This window comes from Notechis scutatus, chromosome 14 (genome assembly GCF_049901735.1).
Source record: "Notechis scutatus isolate UNSWTSFEM ecotype Mainland chromosome 14, rNotScu1.2, whole genome shotgun sequence".
Classification (NCBI taxonomy): Eukaryota; Metazoa; Chordata; class Lepidosauria; order Squamata; family Elapidae; genus Notechis; species Notechis scutatus.
The window spans coordinates 2,030,495-2,050,008 of NC_142022.1; the positions used below are offsets into that span (position 1 = coordinate 2,030,495).

Consider the following 19,514-nt stretch of genomic DNA (forward strand, 5'->3'; position numbering starts at 1 on the left):
GTTTAGGCATAAAAGAGGATAAAAACCACCAATTCTCCCTGGAAAAAAAACATAGTCCTGCGTGTCTCGTCCTGGAACAGCCGTCCGGCTTGTGGAAAAATAATAATAATAATGCCTTGCCCAAGATTGGAGTCAGCCAACTCAACTTCCCATGTGGAATCCCAGGGTTATATTTTGGCTAAAAATTTTTAAAAAGGGAGCCATTCCCCCCGCAGCACCAGATTAAGATTACAGCCTTAAAACATTGTATTACGCTTCCTTCCAGGAGACAAACTCACACACGCATATATATGGAGACATATCTATCCAAGCGTAGATATATCAATCTATATATATATATATATATATATATATATATCGGAACATACAGTATTGTACATTTGAGAAAGGCTGGGCGACTCGGCCGCGCAGAGCGGGGACATTCAAACTCAAGTCGCCTGTGGGCAACGCCCGGGGCAGCTCCCACCCAGAGCGCGCACACGTTGCGGTGCTCAGCTCGGCCGTCCGGAGGCGGTGGGTGTCATTCATGCCTGCGCTTGGAAGGCGGCACCAGGTGGGAAGGGAGTTCAGCTGGCAACTCGTGCCCTTCCAGCTTGACTTTGATGAGATGGTTGGCCAGGGCGAACTCCTCGTCGTCCAGCAGCCCGTCCTTGTCCACGTCGGCCAGCTTCCAGATCTTGCCCAGGACGGTGTTGGGCAGCTTGGACTTGACCATCTCTTTCTTGGCGCTGGCGCCCGTGATCTTGCCGTTGACGGGGGAGAGGGTGTAGAAGATCTCGTCGTAGGTGGGCTTGTCCTTGCTGACCACCCACTCCACGTCGTCGATGCCCTCGCCGGCACCCTCGCCGTAGCCGTGGCCGAAGGGCCCGTTCATGGTGCCCTCAAACGCCCCGCCCTTCACCACCTGGGACGGCATTTGCGACTCCTCCTGGCGCACCATCACCATCAGCCGGGCGATGTCGTTGGCTAGCATGTCGTCCACCGCGTCCAGCAGCTTCTGCTTCAATGGCTGGAACTTGCTGAAGTCCTGAGTCAGGAGCTGTTCCTGAGGACACACAAACACAACCAAGTTGTGATTCGGGGCCAAGAGACAACGGCGGGATGGGTTGACCGGCTGCAGAGGTCAACTCCAGGGTTTCTGAACCTCTACCCCCCCAAAAAAAAAATCTCCAAGGGCCCAACGGGAAGGACATTGGAGCTGTAACTGCCCTTCACAAGAGTTTGGTGCGAAACAATCAACAGTCAGTCCTCAACAATAGCAAAAGCACTTAAGACTTATAAACCGCTTCACGGTGCTTTCCGGCCCTCTCTAAGCAATTTACAGAGGCAGCCTATATGCCCCCAAAAATCTGGGTCCTCATTTTACCCACCTTGGAAGGACGGAAGATTGAGTCAACCTTGAGCCTGGTGAGATTTGAACTGTTGGCAGTGGGCAGAGTTAGCCTGCAATACTGCATTCTAATCACCAGGAAGGAGGGAGGGAGGAAAGGAGGGAGAAAGGAAGGAAGGAAGGAAGGAAGGAAGGAGGGAGGGAGGGAGGGAGGGAGGGAGGGAGGGAGAAAGGAAGGAAGGAAGGTAGGAAGGAAGGAAGGGCAATAGCACTTAAGACTTATAAACCGCTTCACGGTGCTTTCCGGCCCTCTCTAAGCAATTTACAGAGGCAGCCTATATGCCCCCAAAAATCTGGGTCCTCATTTTACCCACCTCGGAAGGACGGAAGGCTGAGTCAACCTTGAGCCTGGTGAGATTTGAACTGCCAAACTGTAGGCAACCGGCAGTCAGCAGAAGTCGCCTGCAGTACCACACTCTAACCACTGCGCCACCACAGCTCTTTGTGTTCATTTAAAGCAGGGGTGTCCAACCTGGCAACTTTAAACCTGGAGGACTTCAACTCCCAGAATTCCCCAGCCAGCAAAGCTGGCTGGGGAATTCTGGGAGTTAAGCCCTCCAGGCTTAAAGTTGCCAAGGTTGACACCTGTAAAGTGACCATTTAAAATCCGGTCAGAATTTCTGGCTCCGATCCTCGGAATGCAAGGAAAACAGTCCAGGCGCAACCTAGCAACGACTCAGCACCGCCACAAAGAGATCACCCCACCCACCCCAAATTCCAGGATCCAGCTTTCTGACAGCCTCCACACACACACCCCAAGTCCCCAAGAGTACAGGTAGTCCTCGACTTAAAATAGTTCCATTTAGCGACCATTCAAAATTACAATGGCACTGAAAAGAAGTGACATGACCATTTTTCACACTCACGGCCGTTGCAGCATTCCCCATGGACACACGATCGAAATCCAGGCACTTGGCAATGTATTTATGACAGTTCCAGCATCCTGGGGGTCATGTGATCCCCTTTGGCAACCTTCCAACAAGCCAGATCCACTTAACAACCATGTTACTAACCACCGCAGCACCGATCCCCTTAACAACTGCGGCAAGAAAGGTGGTAAAACGAGGCAAAACTTAAATAACGGTGTTGCTTGAGCAACAGAGATTTTGGACTCAACAGCGGTCGTAATTTGAGGACCACCTGTAGTGGCTAACACGCTGAGCTTGTCAATCAGAAAGGTCGGCAGTTCGAATCCCTAGCACCGTGTCACGGAGTGAGCTCCCGTTCCTTGTCCCAGCTTCCGCCAACCTAGCAGTTCGAAAGCACGTTAAAAAAAAATGCAAGTAGGAAAATAGGGACCCCTTTGGTGGGAAGGGAACAGCGCTCCATGCGCTTTCGAAGGCATTTAGTCCTTCCGGCCACATGACCACGGAGACGTTCTTGGACAGCGCTGGCTCTTCGGCTTCGTAACGGAGAGAAGCACTGCCCCCTAGAGCCGGAAATGACCAGCACGGATGTGCAAGGGGAACTTACCTTGTAGGGGGTAACATGACAATGTGTGATCCCACAGCTTGTCCCTCCCCCCACAGGGCCTAACCCAAGTCTCTACCTGCATCTTACGAAGGCTGGGAAAATCTCCAGGTGAGATCTGGTGTTCCCGCTCGATCTTCAGGTAGATCTCACCCAGGTTGTTCAAGAGTTCCTTCTTCTTGCTCTCCTTGCCAAAGACGTTGGGCATCTCCTTCTTCAAAGAGCTGATGATGTAGGCATGGACCTAGCAAGAAGCAGAAGGGAGAAGTGTCATGCCCCTGGTGGAGACTGACTCCGAGGGAGAGGAGGAACAGCCGACAGGCAGTGCGGCTCTGGAGGTTGTGGAAGAGGCCGGGAAGGCCACAGACCGGCTGGGCAGTCAGAGGAAGACCCAGGCCCATCCCCTCTCCATCCTAGGGCACGCAGGGAGGAGAGGATAAGGGAGAGATGTGAATAGCATGGTCTATGGGGGAGGAAAGGGCCCTGATCCCCTTCATGGGCTGCAGCTGTGAGGACTGTTTAAAAGGATGGACATGCGTATGGGCCAGTGCTGGAAACAAAGCATGGAAATATCTCTGGTCTGTCGTTCCTCTCTTGAGTTTGGCGTCCTTCCCCCGGTATCTGTGGACGTCTTGAAGCCCTTATCTTGTCTGGTTCCCTTAATTGCTTCAGTGTGGTTTGTGTTGTTTTTTTCTATTTATGATTTATAGGTATTTTTAGTTTAAACGGCATTTCCTCCTTTTTACAACTGTTTGGGGGGGAGTTTTTTGTCTCCAGTCAAGGATACTTGGAGCTTTGGAGCAAAGTGAAGGAATAAAAGGGGCTTCACCTGTTTTTGTGACGGTGTTTATTTTGTATCCCACCCTGGGTCATCACAAGAAGGTTGGGGAGGGGGGCCTCTCAACGGAGTCAGGCTGGACTCTGGCAGAGAGGGCTGCTTGGCCACACAGAGCCATAAAATACACCTTGGGGGTGGGACACGTCCAAGAGCCAAAAAACGCTGGACAAAAATGCATACGTGGTTAAGAAAGAATTATAAAGCAACATATATTATAAGCAACATACATTTCTATGTCTGTTTTATGCATGGGGGGTGGGTGGGCAACAGGGTCATAGGGGATAGTGAATTACATGTCTCAGAATCGGCTTCATGCAGATCGTGCGGACACGTTCGCCCCTAAGAAATCCTTTGATGTTTTTGAGGCTCGTGGTTTAATGAGGGCAACTGATAATATAGATTTAAAGCCAGAAATATTTTTGTTAGGTATACTACCTGAAAAATATGATAAAAGGGGTGGTTCGTTTAATATTACATGTGTTGATAGCGGCAAGAATTGTATTTGCACAATGATGGGGAAAAAAAAGAGGGAATTCCGACAGATGAAAATATATATATATATTTTTTTAAAAAAAATGTGTGGAAATGGACAGGCTAACCTTAAAGATAAAGGAGAAAGAAGAGACAGGATATTTTTAAGCATGGGAATTGTTTCACAAATGGTTAGGCAACAAAGGTAGACATTAGAAGTTGGAAGAATACTAGTATTTACGAGTAAATATTGTTATTAGTACGGATATTTATGTATAAGTTGACTCAGACAATAAGACACCGCATATTAAGCACGTATGTGTGATTAAAAATGTACAAATAAAACTTATTTTAAAAAATACACCTAGGATCATTGGCTTAGCAACTGTTCCAAGTTATGAAGGCACTGAAAAAGAGGACTTGTCACTGGTTTTCACCCTTACAACCAACGCAGTTGTCCCCATGGACACGTGATCAAAATTTGGGCGCTTGGCAACTGGCTTATATTTGTGACGGTTGCAGCGTCCTGTGAACACTGCCGGCAACCTTCTCAGCTGAGCTCCTACAAAGCAAAAAGTCCATAGGGGAAACCAGAATACAGAATAACTGAACTGGAAGGGACCTTTGAGGTCTTCTAGTCCAGCCCACTCCCTGCTCAAGCAGGGGCCCCTATACCATCTCGGATAAATTGTTGGCCAGTTTCTTCTTAAAAACCTCCAGTGATGGGGCACCCTCAACTTTTGAAGGCAAGCTGTTCCACTGGTTATTTGTCCTCAGCTCCAGGTTGCTTCTCTCCTTGATGTTGTGGTCCGCCAACAGCAGGTGCGGACGGCTGAGGTGTCAGAGAGCGAGGACTCAGAGGAGGGGCCTGCGTGTGAGGCAGGGATGGGGCCAGGATGATCAGGGAGTGGAGTGCTACCTTTGGAGATTGAGGAGGCTGGCAGCAGTGAGGAAGAGACCCCCGAGGAGCCTGTGCCCAGTGCGTGTGTGCGTGCAGGGCTACTCGAAGGAAAGAGCAACTGCAGCAGCATGGGTGACTCGGGAGTAAGGCTGCAAGGTGACGGCCCCTCCCTCAAGAGATAAAAGCCAGCTGAGAAACCAGAGTTCTTTGCAGGAAGCAAAGAAGTTTTTGCACTCAAGCCTTGTGGACGTTTGGAATATCTTGGTTGGTGTTTGGAGACTCTTTGTGTTTGAAATATTTCTTGGTAACTTTATCTAGTGTTCTTGGCAGCCTTGCACCACCTTGGCAAGGCTCGTTCTTATCAGAGGCAATGAGTTTGAAACAGCCTTTTAGCCGGGAAGGAACTGAATTCGTAAAGAATCATTAAAAGGTTTTGCTGTTACCTCTGTTTCGTCTTTGCTTCCTTGGAACAAGGTTTGGGTCCAGAACATTTGATTAGCTTCCATCCATTGTTTCTTGTCCTGCCTTTTGGTGCTTTGGAGAATAAACTGACTCCCCTCTTCTTTGGGGCAGCCCCTCAAATACTGGAAGGCTGCTATCCTGTCACCCCCTACTCCTTTTTGTCTAGACTGGCCAAACCCAAATCCTGCAGCCGTTCTTCACACGTTTTAGCCTTCAGTCCCCTAATCATCTTGGTTGCTCTTCGAGTCTCAACATGTGTTTTCTATCATGGCAACCAAAATTGGATGCAATATTCCAACATTACCAGGACCGTTATAAAACCGATACTTCTTATGATTTTAAAACCATCCTTCTGTTAATGCAGCTTAGGGTTGCACTGGCTTTTTTGGCTGCCGCTGCACACCGCTGGCTCATCCTTAAGTAGTTGTCCACCAGACTCCAAGATCCCTCTCTCAGTTACTGTTACTGAGCCAGGTATCACCTACCGCATACCTGTGAATTTGGTTTTTCTTGCCTTAGTATAGGACCTTACTTTCCTCACCAAGGAATTTGGTTGGATAAAAGACCAGTGTTTAGACTGGACTGGATCTAGGGCTGTTATAAAAAAATAAAAATAAAATAAAAATAAAAATAAACAGGAGGAAGAGGCAGCCCTTCAAACCTGCCGGTGGCAGTGGTGTTGACAGATGTGCCCTCAACATGCCTCTCAGGGAGTCAGGGAAAGTTGGAAAGGGTGAAAGCAGCCCTAAAAATAATTCAGACCCAAATTGGCTAAAGGCCCTTAAACCACCATTTCTCAACTGCAGCAACTTCTTCAAGTCTGGACTTCAACTCCCAGAATTCCATAGCCAGCATTGTTTAAAGTTAAGAAACATAATTTTAAGCTGAGAATTGAAGAAAGCCATCAAGTCAAATTTAATTCTAAGTGACTTGATAGTTTTCTTACCAGTCATACAAGAAAAAAAAATGCTTTGCTATCATCTTCTTCAAAATGTTTGGGTTTTTTTTGGGGGGGGAGGGGGGACTTTTAAATCTAATCTATTGGCTTTGGCATCTCCTGGTGGTGTCTCGTCCAAGAAATACAAATCCAATCCTGCTAAGCTTCATGTGTAGCCCCTCAACTTACTAAAACTGGGACCAAAAACGAACTGAAGCATTCATTAAGTGAACTGCGGTCCAATTTTACAGCCTTTCTTGCTATGGTCGTTAAGCGAATCCCAGAGTTATGAAGCAACTGATTTCTCCCCTTGTTGGAAACCCTTCTAGGATCAAATGAGCCCAGGACTCTGCAACCCTTGTCAACCCATGTCGGTTGTATTTACAAGTGCCTCAATTTTGATCATGGGACTGGGGGGCGTGCTGTGATGGTCGTAAGTGCGAGGACTGGTCATAACTAACTTTTTTTTCATTATGTCATTAGAGTTGCCCTTATAACTTCAAATAGTCCCTAAACTAATGGTTGTAAGTGAAGGGACTATACCATGTTTCCCCTGAAAATAAGACCCTGTCTTATATTTTTGTTGCTACCAAAAAAGGCACCAGGTCTTATTTTCAGGGGAGGTTCATCCACTGACACACCTCACTTGCGTGCGTCACCCGCTGGCCTCCTTTTATCAGTCAGAGGCCTTCAGGAACTTCTTCTGTGGCCGGCAAGGCTTTCCTGAAGGCCTCTGCAGCCGATAATGGAGCTCTGGATCGATCCAGAGCTTTGTTACAAGCTACAGAGGCCTTCAGGGAAGCCTTGATGGCTGCAGAAGAAATGGGCCAGCAAGTAGGAGGTCAGCTCCACCTTCTCCCATCCCCACCCTGGCTTAATTTTTACCCGTCCATTCTGGAATGGGCAGGATCTTAATTAGGGCTTATTTTGGGGGGTAGGGCTTATATTGGGCTCACATGTAAAAAAAAATCAAGCTAGGACTTACTTTCCGGGTAGGTCGTATTTCCGGGGAAACAGGGTATCGCCTTGTCCATTATCCCCCAACCCTGTTGTAACTTTGCATGGTTGGTGAATGAATGGTCGTACCTCGAGACAAGTGATTCCTCTATTGCAGCGTCTGTTAACCTCAGCTGGGGAATTCTGGGGAGGTGAAGTCCACACGTCCTAAAGTTGGCAAACCGTGGGTACGTAGGGGGGGGAGAAACCTTTGCAAAACACAAAGGAAACTTTTATGGAAGTTGATGAGAATCTTGCCTCTTGAATCAGGAACTCGGATAAAAGGTTGAGTGGAGTTTTCTGGGAAATTTTTCTAATTCCCTCCAAACCTTCACAAAGATCCGATTTTGCTGAGTGGGACTTCTCCTTTTCATTGGCTGCACTTATTTAAAAAGCACGCACTGCTCTCTGCTTTTTTGTTTATTCTGCAAAACTCTTTCAGAAAAAGGGTTTTTTCCCCCCTTTAGCACATCAAAGGTTAATTGTTTTGGTGGGGAGAAGCAGAAAAAAAAGGAAGAAGTTCTCCCCTTGGTGGGGATGTAGGTTACAAAGTTCAAAGGTTAACTGGGATTTCACTTTGGATTGCAGTGCAGTTTAGCACATCTCAGATAACTGCACATGTGAACAATTGCTGCAAAAACAAGGGACCAATTTAAGGTCTCCATTTAACATTTCAATCCCAATTTAAGGGAATTCTACCCCCCATTCCACTCACCCAGGTGCAATGTCCATTTTTCCTCAATGGGATCTTTAATGCAGATTTTTTTCCACCCCATATGAAAGGATCCTCTGTTGGAAAATTTGTGCGTTTCCACAAAGGGAGCTTTTAAAGAGAATTGTGCCCTAGGAAGGCTTCTGCCGCGGCTGTTTGTGCCTTCACAAAAACAGCACATTCCTAAAAATAGGATGTGTTTGGTGGGAAATTTTCTAAGCCAAGTCTCCGCTTTTTTGGAATTAATACCCCAAAAGGCCAGATTTTCTACGAACGGAGCCAGTAACAGACACGCAGTAAAATAATAAATAAAATACAGATCTAATTTTTTAAACTTTAAAACTTTCTTTTAAACTTGGGGGGTGGGCGGGGCGGAATTAGGAAGTCAGCGGTAATTGTAGGACATTTAAAGAAAAGTCCTTGAAAAGTTTAAATGTTCCTCACTTAATAACCTTAGCCAAAAAAAAAAGTGGGGGTCACAAAATAGTGTGGAAATCAGTTCTGGTTGTGTGGTGACTCGTTTTTATGACTGCCCTGACTTGGGACAGAAATACCAGCCCCAGTCATGGTCATAAATTGAGGATTATTTGTATTTGCAGGAAAGGTCAAAGAGACCAGTCCGCTCTCTGTACAATAGGGTGTTTTGGCAACCTTAAGACTGGTGGACTTCAACTCCCAGAATTCCTCAGCCAGCAAAGCTGGCTGAGGAATTCTGGGAGTTGAAGTCCACAAGTCTTAAAGTTGCCAAGGTTGGACACGCCTGCTTTAGGGCAACCCAATTTCATTGCGGGCTGCATCAGAGCTGTGGTTGATCTTGCGCGTGTGTCAGGTGGGTGTGGCCGACTGGGTGGGTGTGGCTAGTTTGACGCCACTCCCCAAACTGCCGGCATCTTTCCTCTTCGCATTGAGTTAGACCAGGCCGAAGCCACACAGGCCGGATCTGACCACACCGTGGGCCGGATGTGGCCTGCGGGTCTTGAGTTTGACATTCCTGCTTGAGGGGATTGGCAAGGTTTCCTGTCTGCCTTCCTGCCTGTGTAAGGAGGACAGGCAGAGCCTAGGGGGGGCGGTCTCAAGAAAGGAACTAGCTTGGAATCGTTACATTCTCCCAAATGGTTGAAATCCCCTTGAATCCCACTAACTCTTCTCTACTAACCTAATTTAATTTAATTTAATTTTAATTTAATTTAATTTAATTTTCTATAAGCAAGAGCAATAAAATCAGCTTAACTGGAACTTAACTATGAAGCGGTATACAGATAGTCCTCGACTTAACGACCACAATTGATCCCAATTTTTTTGGTTGCTAAGTGAGACCTTCGTTAAGTCAATGTCGCCCCATTTCTTACGGCCTTTTTTGCCACAGTTGCTAAGTGAACCACGGCAGTGGTTCAATTAGCAACGTGGTTGTTCGGCGAATCTGGCTTCCCCGTTGTCAGAAGGTCGCAAAAGAGGAATCTCGTGATCCTGGGACACTGTGACTGTCATAAATACGAGTCAGTTGCCAAGCACCTGAATTTTGGCCACGTGACTATGGGGATGGTGCAACATTCATGAAGTGTGAAAAACAGTCATCAGTCACCTTTTTTTTTCAGTGCCGTAACTTCCAACGGTCACTAAGTGAACTGTTATAAGTCAAGGGATACCTTATAAATGGGATAACTAAGTGTTCTTAATGCGCAGTCTGGATTCTTTGCACCCCACAGACTAGCCAGACTTCAAAGATGCCCAAGGCTACCTTTCCCCCATCACCACTGCACTCTCCATCATCCCCAGACGTCCCCCAAATGTCTGGACAGGCAGCGCTTCAGACTGTTGTGAATCAGAGGAGGAGGAGGAGGAGGGAGGGACGGAGACAGAGAGAGAGAGAGAGACTGAGCCTGAGTCATCGGTCAGCCCTCAGATGGAAAGTCAACACCCCCCAGGTCTGGAGGTGGCTGATGAGGAAGAGGAGGAACAGCCGGGTCCAGTGCCTGACGCCGAAGGCAGAGGAGAGGAGAGCAGTGGAAATCTATGAGCCGGTCCTTGGGACGGAAGAGCCACCGCTGCTAGTGAAGCCCCACCCTAACTCTGGGGATCAAAGGCAGGGGGAGGAGATTAATGGATGTGGCAGATAACTATTCATCTTCCGGCTGGCTAGACTTCAAAGCCGGCGTTGAGAGAAACTTTTTGCCGGCGCTCCTAATCAAGGCATCTTGTGAGTTAACGTCAAAGGGTTTGTCATATTTGGGGAGCTGGGTGAGAACACTGACCTTGGCCAGCCGGGCCCTCTTGATGAGGTCGTTCAGCTTCCGGAGGGCGGCGTTGCGGGGCAGCGACTGGATGTCCTTGAAGAGATCTTGCTCTTCTGCCTCGAAGAGTTTACGGTTGTCCGGGATGAGTAGCGGGTGTGACCAGAAGGATCCAATGTACACGCGCACCACCTCCGGGGTGTTGATGATCTTGCCCAGGGACCACATCAGCGCCCCGTAGACGCGCATCAGCTGCTGTGTCTCGATCTGGTCCGCCTTGTTCAGCACCACACGGATCTTGTCCTCGTGGTTCTTGAGACCTTTGATCACCTCCGAAAACTCATCCGAGATGTCCAACTTGTGGGCGTCAAAGAGCAGGATGATGCGGTCCACCCGCTCCGCGAACCATTCCAGCACGGCGGCAAAGTCGTATCCTGTGGGGAAACCGAGGCAAGAGGTCAGGGACTGGACACACCTGGCCGGCCCTATTGGGAAAGTCCAACTGGCTCAGAGGAGCCAAATTCGTACAGAAAAACTCGTCCAGATTTTGGATAATCAAAAACCACATGCCTGGCACGTAACTGGGGGACGACTCAAGTCCCCTGCCACGATCATCATCTTCTTTTAACAACCCCATAATCCCTTGCGGAGTGGAGTCTGGGCCACTGAATGGAGCTAGCAGAGTGTTTTACTGGCTGGATGCCCTTCCTGTCGCCAGTATGGAGTTTTGTTCCGCAGATAGATTCTCATCATGACCAGAGAGAAAAATACCTCTCTCTACCTGGGATTGAACTCGCAACCTCCTGATTGTGAGGCAAGAGCTCCATGTGGCCGGGGGCTGGGGAGGGAAACACCTGGCCGTCAGAACCAGCTCATATATATCCCCAAAGAAGTCTGTTGTATCTCTGAACTGCCGATAAGAACTTAGTCGTAAGTCGAAGACTATCTTTATACAGTGTGTCCTTGAAAAGGACTCTACCATCCTACTAGGGATTCCTGTTGAGCCCAAATCTCTCTGTTTCCTTCTGAACCACAACTAGAAGTGTACTTTTTAAAATAAATGTTTATTAAATGTTTACAAAAGACACAAAGGAAGAAAAGAAAAGAAAAAGGAATTTAAAAAGAAAAAAGAAAACAGGAAGGGAAGGGAAGGAAGGAAGAAGACAGGGAAGGAGGGAGGAAAAGACAGGGAGGGAGGAAAGAAAAAAGGAAGGAAAGAAAGGAGGAAAAGAGACAGGGTGGGAAGGAGGAAAAGACAGGGAGGAAGGAAGGAAAGTGGGGAGGGAGGGAGGGAGGGAGGAGGGAGGAAGGAAGGGAGGGAGGGAGGGAGGAGGAAGGAAGGAAGGAAGGAAGGAAGGAAGGAAGGAAGGAAGGAAGGAAGGAAGGAAGGAAGGAAGGAAAAATAAAGGGAGACAAGGAAGGAAAAAAAGAGAAGGGATGGAGGGAAAGACAGGAAGGAAGGAAGGAAGGAAGGAAGGAAGGAAGGAAGGAAGGAAGGAAGGAAGGAAGGAAGGAAGGAAGGAAGGAAGGAAGGAAGGAAGGAAGGAAGGAAGGAAGGAAGGAAGGAAGGAAGGAAAAGTAAAGGGAGACAGGGAGGCAAGGAAGCAAGCTTGGGATTTCCATTGCAGCAAATCTAAGTCCAATTTCCAAAATCTCTCTTCCGCTAGTCTAGGGTTACAAAAGGGACCTCACTGTTTTCTCCATATTTTCCCTTAATCGTCAAAACCACAAATCGTAAGTGCATTTTTTCCATTTTATGCAAAACGTCTATTACGGGTTTTCCACTCAGCCACAAATACAGATTATTGTTTTCCCTCCCAAGCCAAGAAGTTTAATTTAGCCATTTCTTGAAAACCCCATAAATTTAGCAAGCTGGGGAATCCCCATCCGTGCCACCCTCCTTGTCCAGATTCGTACAAATCTCTCCCTTTTCTTTTGAGCCCTGAGGACTAGCACCTTTATTTTCCCTGGGGGGGGAGGGAAGCCTTGCTACTCTGCCAAAGCGGAGTAGCTTACAACAACCAGGCCAGAGAGGAAGAAAGCACCTCCATTGTCTCAAATCCAGGAAGCCAAAAGGACAGCAAAATATCTGATGTCTTGCACAAGCCAGCTTTCTTGGAAGAGGGCGGGAGGGTGGCTGCTGCGTGCCGAAATCATTTCTGGCTCTCAAGCCTATTTGCAAACTGTGGAAATATGCGCTTGGGCGGGAGATGCACGGGGACTTTCTCGAGAAAGAGGGGGGGGAAAAATTCTATGCATGCACTTACTGAACCCCTCCCAAAGATCTCTGCGACAGGAAAACGCCCACATTTTAGTTCATTTTGGAGAAAGGAAAAAACACTCGGGGTGGACGGTTCCATTTTGGTCACACGAGCGTGCCAAGAATGTGGAGCGGGTCAGCCGGGCACATAAGGATCGACTTTACTGACGCACAGCTAGTCCTCGACTTACAGCCACAAGGGAGCCCAACATTTCTGCTGTCAAGTGAGACAGATTAACAGAGTGGGAAGGGACCTTGTAGGTCATCTAGTCCAACCCCCGCCCAAGCAGGAGACCCTCCACCATTCCTGACAGAGGGCAGCCCAGTCTCTTCTTGAAAGCCTCCAGGGATGAAGCTCCCACAACTTCCGAAGGCAATTTCCGTTCCATGGGTGGATTGTTCTCCCTGTCAGGAAATTCCTCCTTATTCCCTGCTCTCGTTCACCCCTCCAGACTCTCCACAAATGAATTTGTTTTATTCATATTTCATGTTTATAATTATTTGATGTTTCTCTAATACAAAATACACAGCACAACACACGACTGGACTGTAATTTATTTAAAAAAAATAGATGAATGTATAAAACAATTCGTTCTCTTTTATCCAAAAGGTCTCTGCATATTAACAGATTAAAAGATGAGTTGGAAGACAACCTTGTAGGTCATCTAGTCCAACCCCACACCCGAGCAAGAGACCCTACAGCATTTCTGACAGAGGGCAGTCCGGTCTCTTCTTGAAAGCTTCCAGGGATGAAGCTCCCACAACTTCTGCAGGCACCTTCTGTTCCATTGGTTGATTGTTCTCCCTGTCAGAAAGTTTCTCCTTATTTCCAGGTTGAATCACTCCTTGTTCAGTTTCTATACATTTTTCCTTGTCTGGGCTTTGGAAAATAGCTTGACCCCTTCCTCCTCTCTGTGGGAGCCCCTCAAATACTGGAAGGCTGCTCTCCTGTCTCCCCTGGTCCTTCTCTTCCCTAGATCAGCCAGGCCTGGTTCCTGCAACCATTCATCGCATGTTTGAGCCTCCAGTCCCCTCATCATCCTGGTTGCTCTTCTCTGCACTCTTTCCGGAGTCTCAACATCTTTTTGAGATAGCAACAGAAATTTTGGGTTCAACTGTGGTTATAAGTCAAGGACCACCTGCATTAGTACAATTCCAGGGATCAAATGCAGTTCCAGGATTTTCAGTTTTACTCCAGAAAAACTGAACAAATATCAAGACCAGTCATTTCAGATTCAGAACGGCTGCCTTGAAGAAGAAAGCAAAATAAACTCCCGGCAAGAAGCTTGGACAGAAAAGCCGTCGACGAATATCCCCATTTTGCAGACCAGGAACACGAAGGAAATTTTAAAACAAACCCACAAAATGCTTAAAGGGCATTTTTTAAAAACTATTCAAAATTTTCTCAGGGCCAGAAAAATTGCACCAGCATTTTGCAGACCCTGATGGGGGGGGGGGGTGAGTGGCCCGCAGTTTCCCACCCATTCTGATCTCAGCAGTTCAATGTTTTCCTGTTACAGCTTCCTGAAGGGGAAACCCAAAACTTTGTGCTTCTGTGTTGCTAAACCTGTCGCAACGCTGCTGAGGCATCCTCCCCCGTACCTCCAATCTAAGTTAACTTGCATTATCTCTTTTTATGCTTCCACCAAAATCCCCTTTAAATGCCTTCCAGAGACACTCCAGTAGTGTGCGTTGTTTAAAATGTTCTTAGTGTGCTTTTAAAAGGTCTAATGCACTTTTTTAAGACTGCTAACATGTCACTCATGATCCTTCTCTTTGTTTGACTTTGGTCTCCAAATGTGGCAACTTGAAGACTTGTGGACTTCAATTCCCAGCATTCCCCAGCCAGCGCATGCTGGAAGTTGAAGCCTACCCTTCTTCAAGCATGCTGCCTGGGGAATTCTGGGAATTGAAGTCCACAAGTCTTAAAAGTTGCTGTCATGCCCCTGCCAGACTCTGATTCGGAGGAGGAAGCCGAACAGCTGACGGGGGCGGCAGTGCGGCTCTGTTGTCTGTGGAAGAAACTGGGGAAGGGCAAAGACAGGCTGGGCAGAGCAGAGGAGAGGGAGAACAAGGGAGAGGGAGTTCAGAGGAAGACCCAGGCCCACCCCCTTTTCATCCTAGGCCATGCAGGGAGGAATGAAGAATGGAGCAATGTGGGTTGCTTGGCTTACGGGGGAGGAAAGGGCCCTGATTCCCTTCATTAGCTGCAGCTGGGAACACAGTGTTTAAAAACGGAATTTTTACTTGCAAGCAACTCATCCAACTCCAAAGCACTGCATTTTTAAAGAATGTTCTTTAAAACTTTCCCTACTTTGCAAACAACTCAGAAATAAAGGGCTATATTTTACCAATCTGCAGATTTATGCTCCTGCTTACTTCTCAGTATTTACAATTGCCACAGAAAATCAGGGGAAAGAAAAACACAAATGCATCAATTTTGGCAGGCTAGATTTACACTTGCATAAATATGCAGGTTGTTTTTTTTTTAAAGAAACAAATAGCTTCCTGGAAAAATGCCCAAAGCTTAAGATATTTACCCACCCCAGGCACTCAAAACGATCCATCTACGCCAAGTTTCAAGTTATGGAACAATTAAACTCTTAAAACGCCGAACATTTTCCTGTGGAAAACTGTAGCAACATCAGAAAAAAAATGATCCCCTTGGGAGGCAAATACATTGCATGTAATGACCAGATGCCCAACCCAACTCCGTCGCTGGAGGGGAGATTTATTCTGGTGGTATCCAAAACTCACTGGATTAAAACCCCGCAATGAACAAATCTAATCTGTGTAGACCAGTTCACACATTGCAATAACAATGCAAAATTAAAAAAAAAAAACCTTTTTAAAGGTTGCAATGAATTGAGTTTTATGGTTTTAAGTGATTTTACAGGTAGACCTCAAGTTTCCACCGTCCAGTTTAATGACCGTTTGAAGTTGCTGAAAAAATGTGACCTGACTGTTTTCCTACGTAAATATTTTAAGCCGTATAATAATAAATCTATATATATAAAAGCGAAAGGTCACTCACGCATCATCAACAAAATCTCCAGAACTGTAAAGCCTACAAACTTGAAATTTCTCTTGGCTTCTAGGGGCTCACTAAGGAAGGATTTTTCAAAATGTCCATCAGAACATTAGTATTATCCTATATTATTATTATTATTAACACGCTCTGATGCTAAGGGGTTCGACTCCCCCTCCCTACCTGAAAAGAAATCTCTTCCAAATGCAAAACACAAGCAGAGGAGTTTCATTTTCAGAGCACCAAACAGCTTTGGTACAGAACAGTTGAGCTAAGCCACGCCCAGGCTCCTTGCTGTCTCCTTGCTCGCACAACAAATACTGTTTCAGTTTCCAAACAGCCTTCAACTCTCTCACGCACTGACAGGACGCTAGCCAGATGAATACCGACGGATGCTGGTAGACAGAGGCACATTTCCCCCCCCCTTATTTTCCTCCCCAGCCGGCCTGCTTTAAGAGGGATGGGCTTCAACTCCCAGAATACCTAGACAGCCTGGTTTAAGAGTGCTTTAACTCCCAGAATTCTGCATCTTATACTTGAATTCTGCATCTTGAACTCCACGCGTCTTAAACTTGCCAAGGTTGCGCAACACTGGGTGAGAAATTTATTTATTTATTTATTTTTAAAAAGTGGAACATGCAATTCTCAAAAGCAGCATTTTTCTGGCCAGTGTTTCATCACCCAGCATGAATCAAGAGATGCTCAACCACCAACTCCTTTGCAGCAGAAGCGGCAAAAATCTTTCCAACCCCACTTGATAATTTTTTTTTCCAAATGCACTTTTTAAACCTACCCAGCAACCCTGTTGCTTTGCTGAAGTGCAATCCCTGGCAGTTTATGGACCCCAGACCAACCGCCACCGGAGGGTGATACGGGCACACCTGGAGACCACGCGAGCCACAGTCCAAGCAGGCCATGTGCAAAACAACACTTCTGGCATTCGTGCGAAGGTACTAATCCCACTCTATAAAGCCTGAGTGAGGCCACCCTTGGAATACGGCATCCAGTTTTGGTCCCCACATTATAAAAAAGAGGTTGAGACTCCGGAAAGAGTGCAGAGAAGAGCAACCAGGAGGATGAGGGGACTGGAGTCTCAAACATACGACGGACGGTTGCAGGAACTGGGCCAGGCTAGTCTAGGGAAGAGAAGGACCAGGGGAGACAGGAGAGCAGCCTTCCAATATTTGAGGGCTCCCACAGAGAGGAGGAAGGGGTCAAGCTATTCTCCAAGGCACCTGAAGGCCAGACAAGGAACAATGGATGGAAACCGATCAAGGAGAGATTCAACCTGGAAATAAGGTGGAATTTCCTGACAGGGAGAACAATCCAGCCCAGGAACAGAAGTCGTGACAGCTTCATCCCTGGAAGCTTTCAAGAAGAGACTGGACTGCCCTCTGTCAGGAATGGTGTAGGGTCTCCTGCTCCTCGGTGGGGGGTTGGACTGGATGACCTACAAGGTCCCTTGCCAACTCTGTTAATCTGTTAAATCTGTTTCCAGGGAGAACGGACCCTCATCTACCCTCCACCTGGCCACACCAGAATTTGCGTCTCCATCTTCCCTTATTTGGCGACACCGGTGTCCAGAGCGTGTCTGAAGGCAGCTCTTCCCAAAGGGGTCCAAAGCGCACGGATTTCTCCACCCAGGAGGGGGGGAAAACTAAATTATTGAGCCCTGCGGAGCAGAGGGGGCGCCTGCCTAATCGTGGGTCTCCAAAGCCAACCCAATCTCCTGCGCTGAATTTCACCGGGCGTTTCCTCGCCTGCCGGGGGGGTCAAGCCGGGCCTTATCATGGATCGCAGCGTTTCCTGCCCGCAAGCAGCCGGGCACGCGGGGGATTTGAACTCAGCCAGGAAACTTTCCATCCTGCGTTCCCCAAACCATCGTGAAAACATGGTGGAACACTGAGCGATATTTAAAATATTAAAACATTCATGACTTCATAGGGGTCTACAAGTATATTGTATGAAGAAATGTTGACGTTTACATCTATTTTTGGAGCAAGTGATAGAAAATCCTAGAGAAAGAATAGTATTGTTTAAAGACAAAGAGGTGAATATAGAAGAACCCAATTTATATGTATGGTGTTTCAGCTTTGTCCGGGTATTTTCCCACGTCTTTATAGTTGTGCTTTTAAAGTTGTAACGACGTTTCGGCAGAATCTCACCTGAGAGATGAGAGTCATGAGCCTGATGATGGCAGATGAGATTCTTCTAAAACGTCACTACAACTTTAAAAGCACAACTGTAAAGACGTGGGAAAATACCCGAACAAAGCTGAACACCATACACACACACACACAAACCACACACATATAAAGCGAAATACCACTCACGCATCATCACAAAATCTCCAGAACCGTAAAGTCTACAAACTTGAAATTTGGCACGTAGGTTCCTCTTGGCTTCTAGGTGCTCACTAAGAAAGGATTTTTCCAAAGGACCATCAGATCATTAGTATTTCCTATATTATTATTATTAACATGCTCTGATGCTAAGGAGTTCTACTCCCTCTTCCCACCTGAAAAGAAATCTCTTCCAAATGCAAAACACAAGCAGAGGAGTTTCAGTTTAAGAGCACCAAGCAGCTTTAGTACAGAACAGTTGAGCTAAGCCACGCCCAGGCTCCATGCTGTCTCCTTGCTCGCACAGCAAATACTCTTTCAGTTTCCAAACAGCCCTCAACTCTCCACACACTGACAGGACGCTAGCCAGATGAATATCCATGGATGCTGGTAGGCAGAGGCAGAAATTTTTTCCCCTTATTTTCCTTCCCAAGAACTAAACCCGACCACATAGTTTCGTAGCAAAGTACGGGGCTAGAGCTAGTAAAGAAATAAGTACAAATTGGGAAAATAGTATAATATAGATAGCTGATAGATTGATAGAAAAAGCGAGAAAGGAAGGAAAGAAAAGAAAGAAAGAAAAGAAAGAGATAATAGTTGACTGATCAGTAGATTGGTAGGTAGGTAGACAGAGAAAGATCAAGAAAGCAAAAGAAAAAAAGAGATGATAGATGATTGATCAGTAGATAATAGACACACATAGATAGATAGATAGATAGATAGATAGATAGATAGATAGATAGATAGATAGATAAGATAGATAGATAAGATAGATAGGTGATAGATAGATAAGATAGATAGGTGATAGATAGATAAGATAGATAGATAGATAGATAGATAGATAGATAGATAGATAGATAGATAGATAGATAGATAAAAGATTATAATTATAATGAGCATATTAAGGTTAGAAGTTGGAAGACAAAAACTATGTAAACGTAATTGTATTATTACTGTTAGCATTGTGTAAAAGATATGTTGACCCAGTCATTACACTGTCCACAAAAAATGTTGGTTGTCACTACAAGTTAAAACGTACACACTAATTTTTTTTTTTTAAAAAAAGAGCCAAACCATGGCTGGAGGGGACGGGTGGGCAGAAATGGAAAACTTGGGATGGGAAGGCTGCCCCCCCAGGGTGGAGGAGGAGCACCGGGAAGGAAAGGAAGGAAAAGGATTCGAAAACAGGCAGCTATTTTTATCCGATTGAGTCCTTTCACCCACCACCCCAAATGGGAAACCACATTCCCCCCCCCAAGGCATGGGACGAAGACTAACAGCAGTTGGAAGGGACCTTAAAAGGTCTTCTAGTCCACCCCCCCTGCTCAAGCAGGAGCCCCCAGACTAAGCAATCCATCAGTGGAACGACTGTGGGTGCTGCAACATGGGAGGCTTTTAAGGAGAGACTGGGTGTCCATTGGTCTGGACTGGTATAGGGTCTCCTAGTCCAGGGGTCACCAACCGTTTGGACCTCAG

General features: G+C 46.7%; 1 protein-coding gene across 1 annotated transcript in view; it reads right to left on the reverse strand.

Moving 5' to 3' along the window:
- Positions 1–287: 287 nt before the first annotated feature.
- The window catches only part of EHD1 (EH domain containing 1), a 37,821-nt gene continuing 18,594 nt past the window's right edge, over positions 288–19,514 (reverse strand). The window contains exons 3-5 of the mRNA XM_026687552.2: positions 10,430–10,842; positions 2,940–3,104; positions 288–1,045 (exon numbers count right to left, since the gene is read on the reverse strand). Of these exons, the coding sequence (XP_026543337.1) occupies positions 521–1,045; positions 2,940–3,104; positions 10,430–10,842 (1,103 nt within the window). The 3' untranslated portion in view covers positions 288–520. The remainder of the gene's footprint in view (positions 1,046–2,939; positions 3,105–10,429; positions 10,843–19,514) is intronic.